Source organism: Cydia amplana, chromosome 13 (genome assembly GCF_948474715.1).
Source record: "Cydia amplana chromosome 13, ilCydAmpl1.1, whole genome shotgun sequence".
NCBI lineage: Eukaryota > Metazoa > Arthropoda > Insecta > Lepidoptera > Tortricidae > Cydia > Cydia amplana.
In genome coordinates, this window is record NC_086081.1 from 6,616,004 (window position 1) to 6,636,582 (window position 20,579).

Here is a 20,579-nt window from a genome sequence, read left to right on the forward strand (position 1 = left end):
AACAAAACGTATCTCATTTAGTAAATACACAAACGCAAACGCCGAAGTAAAAATAAAATGTCAACGTATTAAATTTTTGGGCTACCGTGTATACTTACCTACCTACCCTCGGAAGCTATCGCAACCTTACTAAGCACAAAAAAGAAAAGAAAAGTAAGCCTATGGTCTTTGTATGGTACCTACCTAGGAACCTACTTCCCCAATTGGGCCACTCCAACATATCGCCTCTTCCAAAAGACTATCGTTGGACTTAAGAAAGTCGTCAATCTACATATGTAGGTACTCCTTCTATGGTATCAAGACATTTTTCCAATTGTACAACCCAAAGGAATACTATAGTCATGTTTTTTGGTAGATTTCAATTCAACTGACAAGCTATTATTAAGGATAGTTCTTAATAATATTGTATCGTTAAAGCATCTCTGGCAATATAATTTATGTAATTCCGTTATAGCCTACGATTAAACCTAAGCATGCTTAGTAATTAAGTTTGATACCAAATTTAGTTCTAGTTATAATCATCGACTAGATTAATTAAGTATCAAGTCCTATGACTTTACAAACCAATTAAAAATGAACACTCTAAAATTAAGACTCTTCATTTTCATCTTACAAAACTCCGATTTAAAATCATCTGATCTGAACGGGTTCCAATGTCGGCAGAACACTATGAAGACTCGATGATAGTCATTTAGGTGTTATGGCATGATAACGGCGGTGACAGTATGTGGTTAAATAATTTTGCATAGTAAAAGCCACGAGCAGTGTCTTAACTATCACGAAATATTACTGTAATTTCGTTTACCCTGAGTTCCGTACACCAAATTTCTGTAAAGCCACATTATTTAATATTTTTTTCGCTTCTCATGCATGTATAGTCCGTGTTCCCCGGTATACTTCCAGGTTACAGACTGGTCTTCAGTTTTTAAATTCATTGTAATAATCTTATTTCATAAGTATAAAACATTATTGACTATCTTTCAATATCGTATATATAGCTGGTCAAGCAGATCTTGTCAGTAGAAAAAGGCGGCAAATTTGAAAATTGTAGGCGCGAAGGTACGTCCTATAGAAAATTTGAATTTCGCGCCTTTTTTTACTGACAAGATCTGCTTGACCAGCTATAATAATGGATACTGCTAACCGAATGTATTATAGTTAAGTAACTATATAAACTGTGCCCACACTGGCTGAAGTGCAAATAAATACTTATTCGTACCTTAATAACATATTGTACTATCTGGATTACTAAATAGATGCTAAGTTAATCACTTTATGATTTTATGTAACTAATTGGGACAGTGCGTACGTCACTTTGATGATTTAATGAACCAAAATAGAAAGTTTAAACTGAAATTAATCTTGTCCATTGCGGTTTTCGTAATCGCTAATTTACGTTAAAGCTTAAGCTTTGTAAGTCGCGCGGAGCTTGGGTTTGATTCCATTCCCTTGCCGAGTGCTAGTGAATCCAACGCTCAAGCGACCGTTAGTGTAAAGTGTAAGAATAACAAAAACAACTACTTAAGTAGGCGCTTTTGAAATTAATCATGCCCGAAAACATACTTTAATATGACGAAAATAACCATGTTTAGTAGTAAAATTGATAAAAACGTCTAAAATACATACATATATCAGCAACACAAAACATATAGTAGGTATAGAAGCACTTAAGCAGAGCTAAATACCTACCACTCGATTTTAAATGTGTAATTCAAAAGTACATCATTTCGTCATTTTTTGAGTAAAACAGGTCGTAAGGTACGCTCGAAAGTCATAAATATTTTTACACTCGTTCGAAATTCGAACGTTCGATCAGCTTGCACGTGGTAAGCAGGAGGAATACTTCGCTTTAGCTGTAGATTAACAAATTAGGCCGCAACTTGCATACCTACATGCAATGTTCAGTCGCCAATTAATTTTCAAATCAAAGTGAGACGCGTTTAGGAGATTATTTTCCCATCACTGGGAACCTTTTAATGTATTTTTATTATGAACATCAGTATTTTTTGCAGTAATGATGGTGAAGTTCGAAGAATATCCGAGCCAACACACCGCCGGACCGCAGCCGGGTAAAATGTTGTTCTTGTTCTTTAGAATTTGGGACGCTTTTGATATCATGTTAATTGTGTAAAATTAAAAGGCCCGGTATATTTTATACAATTACCATGGCTTAGAAATATTTGATCGCAACACACACTATTAATTTACGCTAATAGTATTCACCACACCTCATCGGAATTGCTCAAGCTAAATCTAGATCCATTCGATCAATCGTGTATTCAAAGCAAGGAATTACACACTTACAAATTCATGAATAAACATCATGAGAAAAAGAGCTCTAATTAAGTAATCACACAGTAGCGGTAATCGTTTTATCAAAGTGTAAGCTATTAACAGTAAATTGAGTGCGGGTCATACTAATGGTTAACTTTCGAATGCTCTGAACTTACTCAATTTAACCAATTGGAAACCGATTGTATTCTCCTATACTTAGAGTATATTTTGATAAATTTTACTTTAAAACTCGTGATATGTCAGGAATTAATAACTTGCCCTAAATTAGTCTGAATGGCTGGCCTATGGTTTGTTTGACAAGCAGAACAATTACCTATGCGTGGAAAAGTGCAGAGGTCAATCAATTCATAACATCATATGTTATGTTTATTGGTTATTGCAGACATATAACTACTACGAGGGGCGTTCAATATATAATGAGAATGAGATGCAAACTCTTTAAATATTAGGAAAGTAAATACTGGCCGGTAAAGCTAATCTACCTAGCTGATTGCCATGAAAAAAAAAACTAACTGTTTTTTGTTTAAAAAAAAATACGGCGATTTCTTTGCGATGCTATTGAGTACGTTAGCGAAAATGGAGAAAATTGAACTGCGCGCCGTTATCAAATACTTGTGTTTGAAAAATTTTTCTACGGACCAAGTCAATTTAGATTTACGGGACACTTTAAGGTCTAATGCTCCTCCGTATTCGACAGTCGCACGTTGGTGCGCCGAATTTAGACGTGGAAGAACATCGACCATGGATGACCCCCGCTCCGGACGCCCTACTACAGCAGTAACTGAAGAAATCGTGAAAAAAGTCGAAAACTTAGTTTTGGCGGATCGTCGTGTCACGGTTCGTTTTATTGCTGAAAATGTAAAGATTTCAACGGGGAGCGTGCATAATATTTTACATGAACGCTTGGGTATGAAAAAGGTATCAGCGCGTTGGGTACCCAGAATGCTTACTGACACGCAAAAATAAACTAGAGTCGAGATTTGTCAAGAAGGTTTGGACCTGATACAGCAAGACCGGGAACTTTTTTTGGCGCGATTAATAACAATGGACGAAACATGGCTCCATCATTACGACCCTGAAACGAAACTGCAGTCTATGACATGGAAAAAGCCATCATCTCCAACTCCGAAGAAATTCAAGGTGGGCCCATCTGCCGGTAAGGTCATGGGCTCTGTTTTTTGGGATGGTAAAGGGGTCGTAATGATTGAGTATCTCGAGCATGGAGCCACTATTACGGGCACTTTATATGCCAAACAAATAGCAACATTGCGCAATGAGATCCGTGAAAAACGGCGAGGTAAACTCTCGAAAATTGTGTTGTTCCATCAGGACAATGCACCGGCACACAAGTCCGCCGTTGCAATGGCTGCAATACGTGATGCTGGGTTCGATATACTTAAGCATCCTCCGTATTCACCAGACCTCGCCCCTAGTGATTTCTACCTATTTCCGAGATTGAAGGAATGCCTAAGAGGCAAGAAATTTGAAGACGACGACGCGGTAGTCGCTGTAGTACAAGATTTTTTAAGTACTCAAGATAAAACCTTTTTTAGAAATGGAATTTTAAGTTTAGAAAAAAGATATACTAAGTGTATTATGCTAAAAGGGGACTATGTCGAAAAATAAAATAATATTTAATAAAAGTTGTATATAACATACTCATTCTCACTTTTTATTGAACGCCCCTCGTAGTTCACACTGTGAACTAGTAGTGTACTGTAGAACGATCGCTAGATGCATGGTCTCTCCGACCGCCAAGCGAGTACCGCTGAGCGATTTTACCGTTGATAGCTTTTATCGCTGCGAGTAAAGAGTGTAAAGAGAGTCCTCGCCGGCAGTGTGAACAGCCAGCGATCAACTATTAATATAGGTATCTCTCTCTTTTACCGACACGGAATCTCTATTTTTTTTTTGTTTCTTGAGCGAAAAAATAGTCGATAGGTTATCGCTTACTCGCCCTTGGTGGACTAATGCCTCAGGTTCCGATTCAGGTACCGCGAAAACCGAAATTCGCAAATTGCGGGGATCTTTCTCTTTTACTCTCATTAAGGCGTAATTAAAGTGACAGAGAAAAATGCCCACAATAGACGGACATCGATTTTCGCGGTTATAGCTCTAGTTCCGGTTCCGTTTTTGGTTCCGTTTTTGGTTCCGTTTCCGTTTCCGATTCCGTTAAACTAAATTGAAAACATCTGTTTCCGTTTTCGGTTCCGATAAAACCACATCCGTTACATCCCTGGTTCACAGACCACTTGAACTACAACATAGAGCATGTAAGACAACTCATAGTCACCACGGTGCTCCCGTACTAATTTGAATATGAGGGTTTCTAAGTGGGGTATCTGTGTGGTGATATGGTCTGTGGAGCAGGTACCTACTTAACATCCTTGTCTGTAATGTATGTACCTATTACATTACCTACATCAACTACACCAGCCTACTTATCCCAGCTTGATCTTTTATGGAAGTCCCAAATTTTTAATGTATAGTCAGACACATTTCTCCATTTTTAGGGTTCCGTAGCCAAATGGCAAAAAACGGAACCCTTATAGATTCGTCATGTCTGTCTGTCTGTCTGTCTGTCTGTCCGTCTGTCCGTCCGTATGTCACAGTCACTTTTCTCCGAAACTATAAGAACTATACTGTTGAAACTTGGTAAGTAGATGTATTCTGTGAACCGCATTAAGATTTTCACACAAAAATAGAAAAAAAAAACAATAAAATTTTGGGGTTCCCCATACTTAGAACTGAAACTCAAAAAATTTTTTTTCATCAAACCCATACGTGTGGGGTATCTATGGATAGGTCTTCAAAAATGATATTGAGGTTTCATATATCATATTTATATCATTTTTTTCTAAACTGAATAGTTTGCGCGAGAGACACTTCCAAAGTGGTAAAATGTGTGTGTGTCCCCCCCCCCCCTGTAACTTCTAAAATAACAGAATGATAAAACTAAAAAAAATATATGATGTACATTACCATGTAAACTTCCACTGAAAATTGGTTTGAACGAGATCTAGTAAGTAGTTTTTTTTTATTCGTCATAAATCGCCTAAATACGGAACCCTTCATGGGCGAGTCCAACTCGCACTTGGCCGCTTTTTATTTAACCTATTCAATCAGAATAGATCACGATATTTAATCATGAGAAAATACAAAAAACTTCACAAAAATGTACTGCATTTGTATTGCTTAACCAATTAGAAGCAAATAAACACTCGGGTGTGTTTATTCGAGATTGTTATCCACATTTGTCAGCGGGGGCGTGAAGCTTGTGTTAACACCAGTAACACCACAGATCACTTAGCTATTAGATGGACTAACTTACACAGCATAAAACGCATCGCGGTCACCCTTACCAAGCACTGACACTAACATTCCGATACTATAAGCCAACTGAAACGTCTCCCAAGTCATGCAAAGGGATGTGGGACGCGTGACAATTTATTACGATATAAATCCTGCAGACGAGACGGGTGCGATCGATTTATCTGACGATATCCACACATAACACACAGGTCAAAAACATTTTTAGTATGAGTTAAGGTTATACGACTTTCCTGTGGACATCATAAAACAAACGTTATCTTATCTTTACCGGAATATTACACACACCTTCTACTTTTTAAAATTTTAAATGATTAAAGTCTTATTAAAATGTAGAAATCTATAGATATAGGTCGTGAACTTTTGTAATGTTTGCGAACGTTTAGACTCGCACGTGACTTGAATAACGCCTACCTAAATTGTCGCACATCATTTTATAAGAAGTTGTTGACCCATAATACGAAGAGTTGCGCGTTGTGCAATCAATGAGGGAGCCGTGTCTGACACTTTGACAGGAACGCTGACCACTCGCGACGGGGCCTAGTGTGTGTAAGAGCTTAGAACTTATCTATGGTAGAAAAAAATCTATGGTATTTGTTGCTCCATTATTATCATTTATTGGGCCGTACATAGTTTATATTATACAATAGATAATTTTACTATACACAAAAACATTCCATTGTATAAGAAAACAACCTTCACATGGCGTATCTACACAAAGAAAAAAATGTTTAGTAATATAATGTTTAGGTACTTAACGATTGAAAGTGGTGTACCTAATACCTATGAACTCTTCTGCTAATCAGCTTCAAGTTTCACACAATCCAACCCGACGCCATACAATATACAATCGATGTTAATACGCTCTCATTTTAAAACAACATTCTGAAATAGGTAGTACCTATGAATTTTGACATGAACATTCAAGTAACATTATATGTCTATCTGCCCGATTCGAACTTTAAGATACGTCAATTAATAAATCTAGAAACGATATGGATTAGATATGTCAGTATGGATAAGTAGGTACATGTATAGATATACTAAATACATTTACCGGGAAATCGTTCATAAACATTATTGCAATAAAGTAAGCTCTATATTCAACTACTTTAATATATCTTCACTAAAGAAAAAACTAAAGTGACCAAGTCCACAGGTGGCTGAGGCGACTTGGTCACTTTTTCTTTACTGTATGATATTTATTTCTGTTAATTTTATGTAATAATCAAGATTTGTAGGTATATCTGAGTTGTGTACCTACCTATGATCAATAATTTCATTGCAGTTTATAATTTATATAAAATAGTGTAACTTCTTAAAAAAACAAATCAAATATTTCATAATTTGACTTGTTCCATAGTTGTCTTGATTTGTACTCGATAAAAAACTCTTTTCATCGGTAGATCAAAAAGTAAACAAAAGGAGCAATATAGATCGGCCCACTTCGAGCCCCATATTACATAACTTACACTGTTATCCAACGGTTCCGGTCAGCGCCCGTCTTTCGGATCTGTGGATGCATCGGTGTGTGTAACGTCTTGTAAATTGGTTCCCAAGAATTGATTTCGGTAGGTACCTATAAAACGATGGTAATGGTTATTATGTAAAAGAACATAATGGATTACGGGCCATTGCCAGTTCGCATCAAGTATAATTTTTCATTGTTAATCAATACATTTTATTTTATAAATAATTAACTAAACAATAACATTCAATTATTATTTATTATATGGTGCCATTCCATCCTTCCGGGATATGTTCCAAGATAAATAAGTAATAACATAAATATCCGTCTTCCATTAAATTAACATCTATCTGGTAGCTACGTAACTTTTCTCAGCAAAATTCCTAACCGTACTTCCGATATTAAATACTTTAACCTGTGCTTTAACACAGGTTGTATAACTAACATACTGGGAAACGCGATAGTGACTTCCCTCTTGGTCGTAAACGTCATTATCCAGAATAACGCACTTGATCCGCAAGTACTGAACCGGTGCAACTAGACGCAAGTAAGCTCGAATCGATCATAGGTGTTCATATTGGTGTATTTAGCATTAAGTAAGTAGCTGGTGAAAATAAAAGTGGCTGTGGGAAAATCATTACCAATGACATGTTTTCTTGGGAGTGCCTTTTAATAAGGAGTGCCTTTGTTTATTTTAATGAACTGACAATTAGAAAACATGTGCAGTTCTATGTTGGTCCTTGGAAAAAATATCTTCGCCCCACAATGGTCCGCAGCAGAAGTTGCTAAGCGGGCGAGGTGTTTAAAAATTACCTTGACTCGCTCATTCTCTTAACAATAAAGTCGCGTCAAGATCATTTTGAACACCTGGCCCGCTTAGCAACTTCTGCTGCTAACTACGTACCTAGTCCTACCTACTTTATCTGATTTAAGGAAAAAAGGCTTACACAAACTCTTAAAAGTTGATCGACACGTTTTCATTGACTTTTGGTAGGTTTCTAGCTATCGTACGCATGATCATAAGATATCTGTACCTACCTGCGTGTAACGTACTTATCTTTAATTGAAATCTTAAGTTTTGATTTTAATGTTTTGACACAAGCATTAACGTTTCGTAAGAACTAGGATCATGCCGGGAAAAGGAAGGCCCCAACCTCAGTATTACAGCACATCCACCAGCACGTCAAATGTAGGACTCTCGTTAAATAATATTTTTAATTAATAGCCTTTACTATTACATCTTACGATACTTCAACTTACCGCGACACTTTTAAGTCTTAAACCTTCGAGATAAAGGTCAAATTCACTTGAGATCGTCGGCAATGAATTGGGATTGAGATTGTATAAAATGTAGATGAACAGACCGGTCCATGGAAACTTGTAGTACATCAAACAAGTTTGGTATTTATTTTGCGGACATCTACGGTATGATTTGAACTGTTATTTTACTTATTTTCTAATTCTAAGTTACATTGAAACAATTATTCTTGAGGCAAATAGGTAGGTACCCGTTGCCTTTACAAGAATTATAAGTGACACTTTATAAATTCAAGCATTTTTAATAATTTGTTAAATAACTATAGTACATAACAACTTGCCATGCACCAATAGAGGATGTGTTTTACCATATCCACTAAGTAAATAAATATGTACATTATATATTAATTCCATTAAAATTTACTTCACTTATTTAAGGGGTTGAAAGTTTGAATTCATTACAAATGCTTCTTAAAAAAGCATATACAATACAAACTCATGTAGAATAAGAGTATAACCACCAACATACAAATCCACGCGAACGAAGACGCGGGCAACAGCTAGTGATAACATATTTAAACTTTTTTACCGTTCTTGTCAATAACAATAATATATAAACAAACATAGGTACAAATCTCAATCTAAGTCAACATTACGGGACTATAAGGCATGGATGGCTATAATACTAGTTAGGAATTTACTGAATACATGATATGATATCATATGATATTATATAATGTAAGTAAGTTATATTTATTAGCACCAGAAATTAACAAATTAGCATAAAAATTAACAAAATATAAAAACATAAATTCATTAGGACGAACAGAAATATAAAAGAACATTGTGCTAAAGTCCCCACTCAGCTTGATGTCACGAAGGCAAAAGCCGAACCGTAAACCGTAATATATATAATCAGAAATGAGGAACATCCTATAGTTAACTACCTATAGCAGGTGATTCGATTGCTCATCCCACTTGCAATCAGAATGATACGAATAACACGGCAATTAGTTGGGCAGACTCCTTTCACTGTTACACACTACACAGTACACACACTTTAAACAGTATCCCATTTTATTAAACTAGCAAATATTAGTTTTATAAATCGAATGATTTTGATTATGTATATAGCTTGTCAAAGGTCTGTCTCATTTCAAACATAGACAGAGAGAATCATACTATCTTTGCCTTACACTAGTACTAACACCCAAAAGAAAAGGATGAGTATAGTTTTTTGTTCTTATTTACTGACAAATTTGGTTTGACCAACTATATTTACAATTTAGATAGAGGCTAACCGAGACGATAAAGTAACCAGGTTTCATTATTTTCGCCTGACTTTTCTTGGCTACCCATTTAAATTTGCATACTTAATACTATATATTGTGTTAGTACAATTTATAAATGAATTGATAAAAAATGGGCACCTACATTATTTTTGTTACTTGCAATAAAACCATGTCGGTATTTGTAAGGTAGAAACTAACGATTCTGGGTAATTGACGTAGTTATCTAAATATTTTGCACCGATTGCCTTCCGCGGTCACTGTGTTACTTCTACGCTCCCATCCTTTGACCTCACAAGATCGCCTAATTGTCATATTAGCAAATCCAATACAAAGCGTTTTTTAGCGTGGTTCCTCACTTGTCGTCTCTCTCATCTCATAAAATGTGTTATTGAAACAGTTCCTTCTGTATTTACTCTGTGCACTGTGCTGATAGCACCCATCACCCACAAGTGATAATGATAAGAACCTGTACCATGAGTCACTGACAGTGTCAAAACTGACATATACGCTATCGAGAACGTAATTTACTTTCTATGCATCTCGTTTGCACTTATATGCGAGTACGAGCGAGATGTATAGAAAGTAAATTACGTTCTCGATGGCGTTTATGTCAGTGCCAAACTGATGGTAGCCGTAAATAGTTACGTCACGCACACAAGTTTTTATTCTCACGTTAATTTGATGTGATGTGAGGCAAATAGACGTGCCAATTTACTTGAAAAGCGAAACAAGTACTAATTATAATAAATGGCCCTACTTGTTATGTCATGTTTGTATTTAAGTTTGAGCACGGCTGTTCATAAATTTATATGCTGATAAGCCATTGGAATTTTGTAATTAAAGCGTGCCAATGTGACTTCCTATACGATAGCTATATTTTGAAATATAAATCTGGTAGAAGTTACTCCAAAAACTACCTACCTACTACTTAGTTTTTTATGGCCATAGGTACAAATTATCCAGTGATGACTATATATGGACCTTATTATTTATAATGTATGTGGTATTCATTAGGGATAATAGGACCGACTGAAAAGTGAGATCCATCCTGAAATCATAGTTCGATCTCGGTGATGGGACACATAAAAGAGTTTTGATCGTATGAAATAGGACAGTGGTAGTTCAAATAAATTTATGGCACAATATTTAGGCTTTTTTTTATGGAGCTTCTAAATTTCAAGGATCTAAATAGCATTATTTGAAAAAGAGTAAATAGGATAAAGTGTTTAGCTTTACTTATTGCGCGTTAAGTTAAAAGTGAAAGTTCGATTTACGATCGATATAGCGGGCGCGTGCGCAGGGCTTATGGAAGGGAAACCCGTAGAATCACTTGCATTGCACTGAAACCAAACTTGTCTAATTACGTAGCGCGTCGAGAGTGTCGAGACATACAGGGTGAGATCAGCAACGTAATCCTGATCACAAATCACAAGGCAAAAATGGAGAATTAAAAGGGAAACAGGAAACCTCATAAAGTTGGTATAGTATAAAAGTTTGTGATTGCCATATTACCTACAGTGAACAAAAAACTTCTTTTGTTACATTTCGTTTGTTTTTGTTACTTGTCCTGTCGTTATTGTTTCACCGGATGGTCGCGTCAGAAGATCAGCGCTGGAAGTCGCCAGCATCACACAACCATTATGTGGCACTACTTCCTATGGTTTTCTCTATTTTCTGTATAACTTTTTTTTCTGTGTTGTGCTCACGAATATTTTTTTTATACCTATTCTATTTTATACTATTTGATCACTCTTGGCTGTACGATTTTATTGTATTTTAACCCATCTCTACAGTCATCATATTCCTAGCATTGTCCCGGATTTTTGCTGCGGTTCATGGAAGCCTGGCTGGCATTATAATCACATGAGTCAAAATTAATTCGAGGTCAAAATATAGGTATAGAATTAACATAAATTAATTATTTAGACAATAAGTAATTGTATTACCAACTTTTTCTTATTTATGTAGGATTTAACTAGATACTAAATATAGAATTAAAAAAACCGGCCAAGTGCGAGTCGGACTTGCGCACGGAGGGTTCCGCACCATCAACAAAAAATAGAGCAAAACAAGCAAAAAAACGGTCACCCATCCAACTACTGACCCCGCCCGACGTTGCTTAAGTTCGGTCAAAAATCACGTTTGTTGTATGGGAGCCCCACTTAAATCTTTATTTTATTCTGTTTTTAGTGTTTGTTGTTATAGCGGCAACAGAAATACATCATCTGTGAAAATTTCAACTGTCTAGCTATCACGGTTCGTGAGATACAGCCTGGTGACAGACGGACGGACGGACGGACGGACAGCGGAGTCTTAGTAATAAGGTCCCGTTTTTACACTTAGGGTACGGAACCCTAAAAATAAAAAAATTACGATCAATTTGTAGTAATGCATGATATAATTCCTGGACATGGCTTACAGGTGACCCTGTATGGAAGTATGACTGTGCCTTCCCGGCATTGTTTTTACGTGGGACATACATAACATGGATTTATCATAGGTAGTTATGTAGACCTTTCGAATGAGTACATAATTGTAGTAGTAGTAATCACTTTATTGTACACGACACAGATTTACATAAAATTTACAGAAATAAAGGTACAAAGGCGAACTTATCCCTAAAATAGATCTCTTCCAGCTAACCTTAATTACATTCATTATTAATTGTATATACATTTCCATAAAAACTGAATTAAATATAAACTGCAGCTATAATCTTACTAGTTTCTTTATAGCTACCTATCCTCACCTCACAAACTCTCTCTCGCATATTTTGATACTGATTCAGAACCCAAGTTTCACTATGCAAGTACCTACATCTATAAAAGTTCAAACCTCAACCCACATAAATTGTTACCTACATTTGTATCGCTTATATAATGTGACTCACCCATCCCCCGCAGTCAGCTATATAATAAATAAATAAAATTATAATTTATAATTTTTATTTTTATTTGTAATCTTAATTACTTAATTTGTTTGTATTAATAAGTAGTTTTTGGATAATGTTTGGTTGGCTGGTTGCCTAGAAATGAAAATAAAAAAAATATACTAATAAAATATTATGTAAATCCATAGAACATTATGAAATCAGACTATTTATGACGAAGAAAAGGGTAATATTACCAGTGAATGTAATTTAACGTACAGTCAGCTGCAGAGAAAAGCTACCACCCCTGCATACAATCTTCTATGCAAGGGTGGTGCTGGTTACCTTTTCTCTGCAGCTGACTGTACATAGGTACTTTAGTATGTCTATTGCACTGAAACGTACATGATCTTTCAGTTTCAGGAGTGATTGGTGTGACGTGTCGTTGGATTCATATCACTTATTTAAGGAATTGACATAAACCAATACCTACAATTACTCGTATCATTCATGCAACCAATGAGGTTTTGTATTTCTATAACTAGGAATAATTTATTATTTATTTAATTTTGTTATAAATCCATGATTATTTAACCGCAAGTGATGTTAATACGGGTCTAAAATAAGCAAATTAAAACACGTTGAACACATAGTTACATATTTTATTTTGTACATTGAATAACATTACCAACAACTGCCATATATTAATAAATAACACTGTAACATAATATAAATGGCAACTGAACACCTGTAACATACGACTAAATTAAAGCCACGATAAGCGGTAACTATTTTTTAAATTCGTTTACACAGTCATTTTAGCTTGGAGTACGTGCCGCTGCGGCTGGTCGCGTACGCCGTCTTATAGCTGCTACTGGAGTCCGAAGGGACGAAATCGCTCCCGTGCGACCCGATATCATTATCTTCCTTTGGCAAGCTCGACGATACAGGCCCCTGGATTTTCTCATACTCAACCGACGGCTGCGACGACGATCCATAAGATAAATTATACTTCTGCTGGGCGGTCGATGGATAGTAGTTGTAAAAACTTTGCGAAGGATTCGGACCAGGATACAACAGGTTATTATAAGGATTTGGCGGCGCTAAAAGAAACATAGTAGACGGCTGGCCTAAGTAAGGCTGACCTAAAGGCAATTGCTGGTACGGTGAGGCCACGTTGAATTGTTGCTGAGAAGGCAGCTGAAGTTGCTGCTGACTGTACTGATGGTTCGCGGGATTAGGTGAAAACAGTGACTGAGGATACTGCAGAAAAGGACTCGACTGGTAATTAGAGGATGGTTGTATAAGTAGCTGTATGTTCCCGTTTGCCGTTTTAGATGGGATTATTTGATATTTGGATTGATAACCCGGATTTGGAACGAAATTGATGGGAAGAAATTGCGAAGTAGCCGGCGGAGGAATGAGGTTTATTTGTGGTTGAGGAGAATACCCCGGAGATACCTCCTGCTGGTTCGGTACTGAGTAGTATTGGCTTGACGCTTGACTCGGATAGAAGGAATTCGGGACTTGAGTCTGGTAAGAACTGCCCTGTGAACTCGGGGTCTGAGAATAAACCTGATACGTGTACTCCGGCTTTTGGGCTCCAGTAGGGATGGAGTTCAAGCTGGCCCCTTTACCGGCGCCTCGTTTCTTCTGCTCCGAATCTTCCACTTCGTTCGCACACACCAGCGCGGCGAAAGCCACGAACATCTGAAAACACCAATTAGTTTAATGATCCATCATCGCCTATTACAGAAAGGCGTAGAATACCATCAATCAGCTACCTCGTTAAATCGCTTATTTGCTTTGCGTAATAAACGATTGTAAAAGTTTAAGTCGCCTGTTAATTTACTTTTAAACATTTAATAGCTTTAAAACTTACTAGGATCCTCTTCGACATGATGGACGTTTGCGCTTTGCAACTTGTAAAATTACATTATTTTCTAGTGTGAAAGGAAAAGCGCTCTAGGCGAAGTCACATGGAAAAGTGCATTGCTGTATCAAGTTCAGGCATTTATATAAGCGTTCGTGGGCAACTTTCCTATCCTAGCTCCAGATCGAGGGAATGACCGCTAGGTCTTTGTCCGATCGCTACATATCCAGTTTGCGAGATACTTGAGATAGTTTCCTGGCTATACCTATTCCTATTGCTTAGGTTTGAGCAAGCTATGCACTGTAAACACCCATTAGATTGGTGACCTCAAGATACGTAAAACAATATACGTAATGGTAGAGCAAACATGTGCTCGTTTGCCCCACGATTATTAGTTTGCGTTAGCTGAGCGATTGGAATGGCACCTGGTGCTACGGAAATGTGACGGGTGTGCGTCTGTGCTCGATTTGCGACCATTTCCTACAACACCCGCTCTCGTTAGTATTGGCTCCGTGCGTGACAGTGGCGCCCGCCTGGCGGCTATAAGACACATTCGTTACCTGACAGTTGACAGATGTTAAATAGTATACTTACCTAGAAAGAAAACACATAACATTTTTACCACTGAGCTTGCTTTTTGCTTTATGAGCACGTCCTGCACGTTTAGTACCCAAACACTCACTTTCTACATAATCAATACACATGAGAGCTAAGGGGACACGCTGATATGGATATTAAATCAGTATTGAAATCTCTGAACATACCACATTCACGTTACAAAACGCGAATAATATTAGCGATTGCTTCTAAAATACTTTGACCCCAAAAAAGTAAAGAATGTCGATTGCTGTCGTTGCTCGCAAATTACCGTAAGTAAAGGTAGAAACTTAAAAAAAAAATCGAAATATGGATGCGTGAGTCACGTTCGGTGAAGGCACTACGTTACACAACAATTCAGCATTCCCCAAGGTTGCGCCCTAGTTGTAAAATGCTTTCTGTTATTGGGTCAGTCAAATTTTGATAAGTTAAACTTGAATTTTTAATGATATTACTACCAAAATGCCTTCTGATCAAATTAAAGATAAATAAGTCGAAAGGTAAACAACTTTTCTGAAGAAGATCCTTAACTTTTAACATAAACTTCTTTACTTTGTGTTAGTTAGGGCCTACCATTTATAAGATAACACTTCGGAAAGTAAGAGTCAAAAGACAGTATTTTGTAGGTATATTTTTACTAGCTTGTGCCCGCGACTGTCTCTGCGTAGGATGATGATTATGATGATGATTGATAAAAACTATCCCATTCCTTCCTCGGGCCTTAAACTATTTCTATAATTATATAGATACCAAATTTAATCCAAATCGGTTCAGCGGTTATATTACACCCTATACCAACTTCCACCCCCTTAGAGGATGATTTCTGGGATCAAAACTATCCTAATATGTCCTTCCCAGGGACTTCAAATATATCTATAATTATATACTTACCAAATTTCAACTTTAAACGGTTAAGTGAATAAAGCGTGAAGAGGTAACAGACAGACAGACACACTTTCACATTTATAATATTAGTATGGATTTCATAAAACCATCTTGCTGGTCTATAGGAAATCCACAAAGAATGGAAATAAACAAAGAAAAGAAAACTATCATGACCAGAGAATAAACCTATCAGACGATATATAATTGCCTATTCATTAGTTTCAACGTACGATTAATGCTTAATGTCCATATACTCGTAATGGCTTAATGAACGGCTTCCTACTCAAGAGAGTAATGCACTTACAAACCTATAGTAATTTAGGTAATCTATAGAATATCTCGAGAGCTTTCTACAAAAGCTGGCTAGCGAGAATGAAGGGGCCGACTAACTACCATACAGCAGCAACAATCGGTAATAATAATACCTGGCCATTATTATATTCGACGACCTCCTAAGCCTAGTTGGTAGTGACCCTGCCTACGAAGCAACTTAAAAAAACTTCAGACTGTAAATAAAAATCACAACAAAAAAAAACTCGTTTTTTGCAACAGGGGGTAACTGCAGGGTACCATATCTTAGAGAAGTCGATATTTTCTTTCAACAAGTTTATTATTTAAACCCCATTAGGCGGTCCAATAACTTGCATGAAATTTCGGTACATTATAACTACATAGTATTAGGTACAATGAATTCACAGTAGATCGACCAAATACCGCAATGTAACGAAAATGGTATTGGGAACTCCCAAGTTCTAAGTTTAGGACAACCTAAATATCGTTCATCTGATAAGTAAGCCCAATACTCGTAGAAAGCATATTCGCGTACGGTAATAGTTACGTAGTTTTGTATCAGACCGTTAATAGGAATATAAAGATGCAGGCATCTGATAAAGGTCTGCTAATGAACTTGCCTCAGAAACATAGACTGTTGTTATTGTTACAATTGTTACATAATAAGGGCGGATATTGAATAACTAGTTCAATCATTCACTAGAATTCAGACGTCTCTCAATATATTCACCGTGCTCCGTGCTTAAGCTTTTATCTTAGGGCCCCTTGCACCATCCTACTAACCCGGGGTTAAGCGGTTAAACCTTCAAACCAATGTCAAATTGTACTGGTAACCATGGTAACTCCAGGTTTAACCGGTTAACCCCGGGTTAGTGGAATGGTGCAAGTGGCACTAGTTACCTACACACCTGTCGCAATATCCTCGTCGTGTATGTAGCTAGGAGTATGCTGTTGATTATTTTATTAATGTATATAATCTAGTATTCATTGACCAAACATGTAAAACAAAATATCTATCTATCTATCTATCTATTAAGCCCTTTTGTTCTGAGTTAGAGTATGTCTCTAAGCTCAGTGTGCCGCTTGGCAAAGGCCTCCTCTAGCTCTTTCCATTGGGGTCTGTCGTGGGCCACTCTTCTCCATTTCGGGCCCGCTGTGAGATTGAGTTCATCTTCCCATCTTGTTCGAGGTTTCTTCTGACTCCGTGTGCAACCTCTTGGGTACCAATCCGTTACGATCTTACTCCATTTTTCCTGCTTGTCTCTCAACATGTGGCCAGTCCATCTCCACTTCTGCTGGTCTATTTTAGTGAGTATGTCGGTCACTTTTGTTTTTTGTCTCAGGTCTTCATTTCTCATTTTGTCTAGTCTGCGTGTTCCCGTCATACTTCGTTCCATAGACCTCTGGCAGTACTGAAGCCTGTTTCGGTGCTCTTTGTTGAGTGCCCATGTCTCACATCCGTATGTAATGCAGGGTAAGATACATGTGTTAAATACTTTTCTTTTTGTGGTAATGCTGAGATTAGTGGACTTCATTACTTCTTTCATAGACCAATATTTTTTCCATCCGTTGGTTATTCTTGTATTTATTTCTTTGCTAGTTAAGTCTACCGGAGATATCAGTTGGCCAAGGTATGTGTACTCTTCTACATATTCTAGTGAGATCGTATCTATGTTTATTTCTGTTTTTATTGAATTGGTCATTAGTTTAGTTTTTGTGGTGTTCATTGTTAACCCAACTTTTTTGCTTTCTTTGCACAGTGACTCGATCATACCTTGCAGTTTCTTTGGATCTTCTTCAAATAATACAATGTCATCTGCAAATCTAAGGTGGTTTAGTTTCTTACCATCTATATTGAGGCCCATGTGACCCCATTCTAGTTTGCGGAAAATGTGTTCAAGGACTGCAGAAAATAACTTGGGGGACATTGGGTCTCCCTGTCTCACCCCTCTTTTTACTCTGAACTCTGGGCCAATTTTCTCCAGTTGAACTCTTGCTTTGCTGTTTTTGTATATGGTTTTGATGACATTAATATATATCTCCGGAATACCTTGAGTTGACAAACTTTCCCACATGGCTACGTGGCTTATGCTGTCGAATGCCTTATTGTAGTCTATGAATGCCATGTATAGATTTTTGTTGTACTCGTTATATTTCTCCACTATCTGTTTCACTGTGTGGATGTGGTCTAAAGTTGAAAAGTGTTTCCTGAATCCAGCTTGTTCCATTGGTTGGTTTTCATCAAGTCTTTTACTTATTCGATCCAGTATGACCTTCGAGAAGATTTTATATAAGTTAGACATCAGACTTATAGGCCTGTAGTTACCTATGTCTTCCTTTGGGCCTTTCTTATGCAATAGGATGATGTGTGATGTTTCCCATTGTGAGGGTATCCATTGGCTAGTCATAATTTTATTAAATAATTTTGTGAGTACAGGAGCTAGTTCATCGGCCATCCCTTTTAGAAGTTCATTGTATATGTTGTCGGGTCCTGCTGCTTTTTCTAACTTTTGACTCTGGATAGCCTTGATTACTTCACATTGTAATATTTCCGGCTCGAGCTCTATGTCAAGTACTTGATGTTGGTTATAATCTCCTTGGTTCGATGTTTGGAATATAGGGAAGTCTGTGTATAGTTGTTCATAAAATTGCGTCGCTATTCTAACTATATCCTCTCTTTTTGTGACGGTGTTAGTTCCTCGTTTGACTTTCGGGATCCACTCTTTGTTTATTTCTCTTAATTCTTTAAAGGCTTTGCGCACACCCCCTGATTTGATAATGTGTTTCTCTAAAGTCTGTAGTCTTCTAATTTTGCGATCCCTCCTTATGTTTTCTTTTATTTTTTTACTGGTTTCTGCAATTAGTTTAAGGTTATTCTTTTTAGAAGGTCCTGCTATTAGGTTCTTTCTTTCTTCTATAAGGTTAAGAGTTTTCTCACTGAGTGGGTATTTTTGTTTCTTGGGGTTGATTTTTTTAGGAGCCGTCAAATATTCTTCCAGTTTCTGGTAATTTTCTTTAATGCTGGTGTTATCATTTATCAGGTCACGGATGTTTTCTGACAGTGATTGGGCTAATCCCTTGCAATTTGGATCAATATTCCTGTCTGGTGTTTTTTTAATATGTTTCCTGGATGCCTTTGGTAGATTCATTCTGAGTTTGCTTCTAATTAACCGATGGTCAGTGTTGAAGTTGAGATTTTGTATAACAGAAGTGTCTATAAATGCTTTTGGGTGGTTGCTTGTAATGTAGTCTATTTCATTTTTACTTTTACCGTTTGGAGACCTCCAAGTCCATTTATTGCTCGTCTTTTTTCTGAATAGACTATTGAGGAGGTATAGGTTATGTTCTATCAAGAAGTGTACCAGTTTTTGGCCATTTGCGCTTCGTTTACCAAATCCAAAATTTCCTATTATATGTTCCGTTTTGTTTTGTTTGACACCAACTTGTGCATTTAAGTCTCCCATGAGAATCACATTATTTTTTGAAAATGTTGTAACCACTTCAGACAAGTCCCCATAAAAGTTTTCAATTGTTTGCTGGTCAGCTCGTTCGGTTGGGGCGTATGTTTGTATGATTGTCCAGGTTTTGTTATAACTGGGTATTTTCATGTTGAGAACTGCTATCCTATCAGATATGCCAATTAGGTTGAGAATTTGGTTTTTGAGGTGTTTTTTAATTAGAAAACCTACGCCCCTTTGGCCGCCTACTTCACCTTTAGTATACATTATGTACTCGGGTCTCTCTTCAATTGCTTCCTGGGGCCTTCTCATTTCGCTGATACCGAGAATGTCCCATTTTATGTTTTCTAAAGCTGTCTCCAGTTCTAATAAGGATTCAGGAGTTCGTAATGTTCTTGTGTTTAGTGTTGATATAATTATATTTAGATTATTTTTTGATTTGCTAGAGGGTAATGGTCTAATGCTCCCGTGGTGACCGGCCATAGTGGGAGATGGGTTTGTTGTTGTTGTTTTTGTTGAGGTTTTTGTTGTTGTTGTTTGTTTGTTTTTCGGTTGCTTGTGGTTGTTTATTGATAGTTTTTTGGAGAGCTGTCTGTTATTGTGCTTGTATGCGGTACTCCCGGTAATCTGTTTGTCTTCGGTTGTTTGGCGGGCTGGGAGGATGGCATTCTACCATGGTTTGAACCAAAGTTGTTTGGTGGTGTTTTTGGTGGTGATGATGGTAGCCTTTTTCTTTTTTCCTGTTTACTATCTGCATTTTCTTTGATGATGAGTTTGTCATGCATTATGATGGCAAATTTACCAGCTTCCCTGGCCTCTATCATTTTGGGAAAGAGGGATTTTCTCTCTTCCATAACCTCCTTAGTAAAGTCTTCAGTGATTTTAATACTTGCGGGGATATGTTTCTTATTTTTGAGGAGTTCTAATTTCCGCCATCCTAGCGTTAGGGTTACTCTAATAGGTC

The 20,579-nt window shown here is 37.0% G+C and overlaps 2 protein-coding genes across 2 annotated transcripts in view; both read right to left on the minus strand.

Annotated features, from left to right (window-relative positions):
* Positions 1–13,156: 13,156 nt before the first annotated feature.
* On the minus strand, positions 13,157–14,509 carry LOC134653424 (uncharacterized). The gene is made up of 2 exons (XM_063508787.1): positions 14,394–14,509; positions 13,157–14,221 (listed from the first exon to the last, which is right to left on the minus strand). Exons 1-2 carry the CDS (start codon positions 14,409–14,411, stop codon positions 13,325–13,327), a joined length of 915 nt encoding a protein of 304 aa, XP_063364857.1. The 5' UTR covers positions 14,412–14,509; the 3' UTR covers positions 13,157–13,324.
* LOC134653415 (mitochondrial ribonuclease P catalytic subunit) overlaps positions 14,131–20,579 on the minus strand; it is a 77,303-nt gene continuing 70,854 nt past the window's right edge. The window contains exon 5 of the mRNA XM_063508776.1: positions 14,131–14,154. Within this exon, the coding sequence (XP_063364846.1) occupies positions 14,131–14,154 (24 nt within the window). The remainder of the gene's footprint in view (positions 14,155–20,579) is intronic.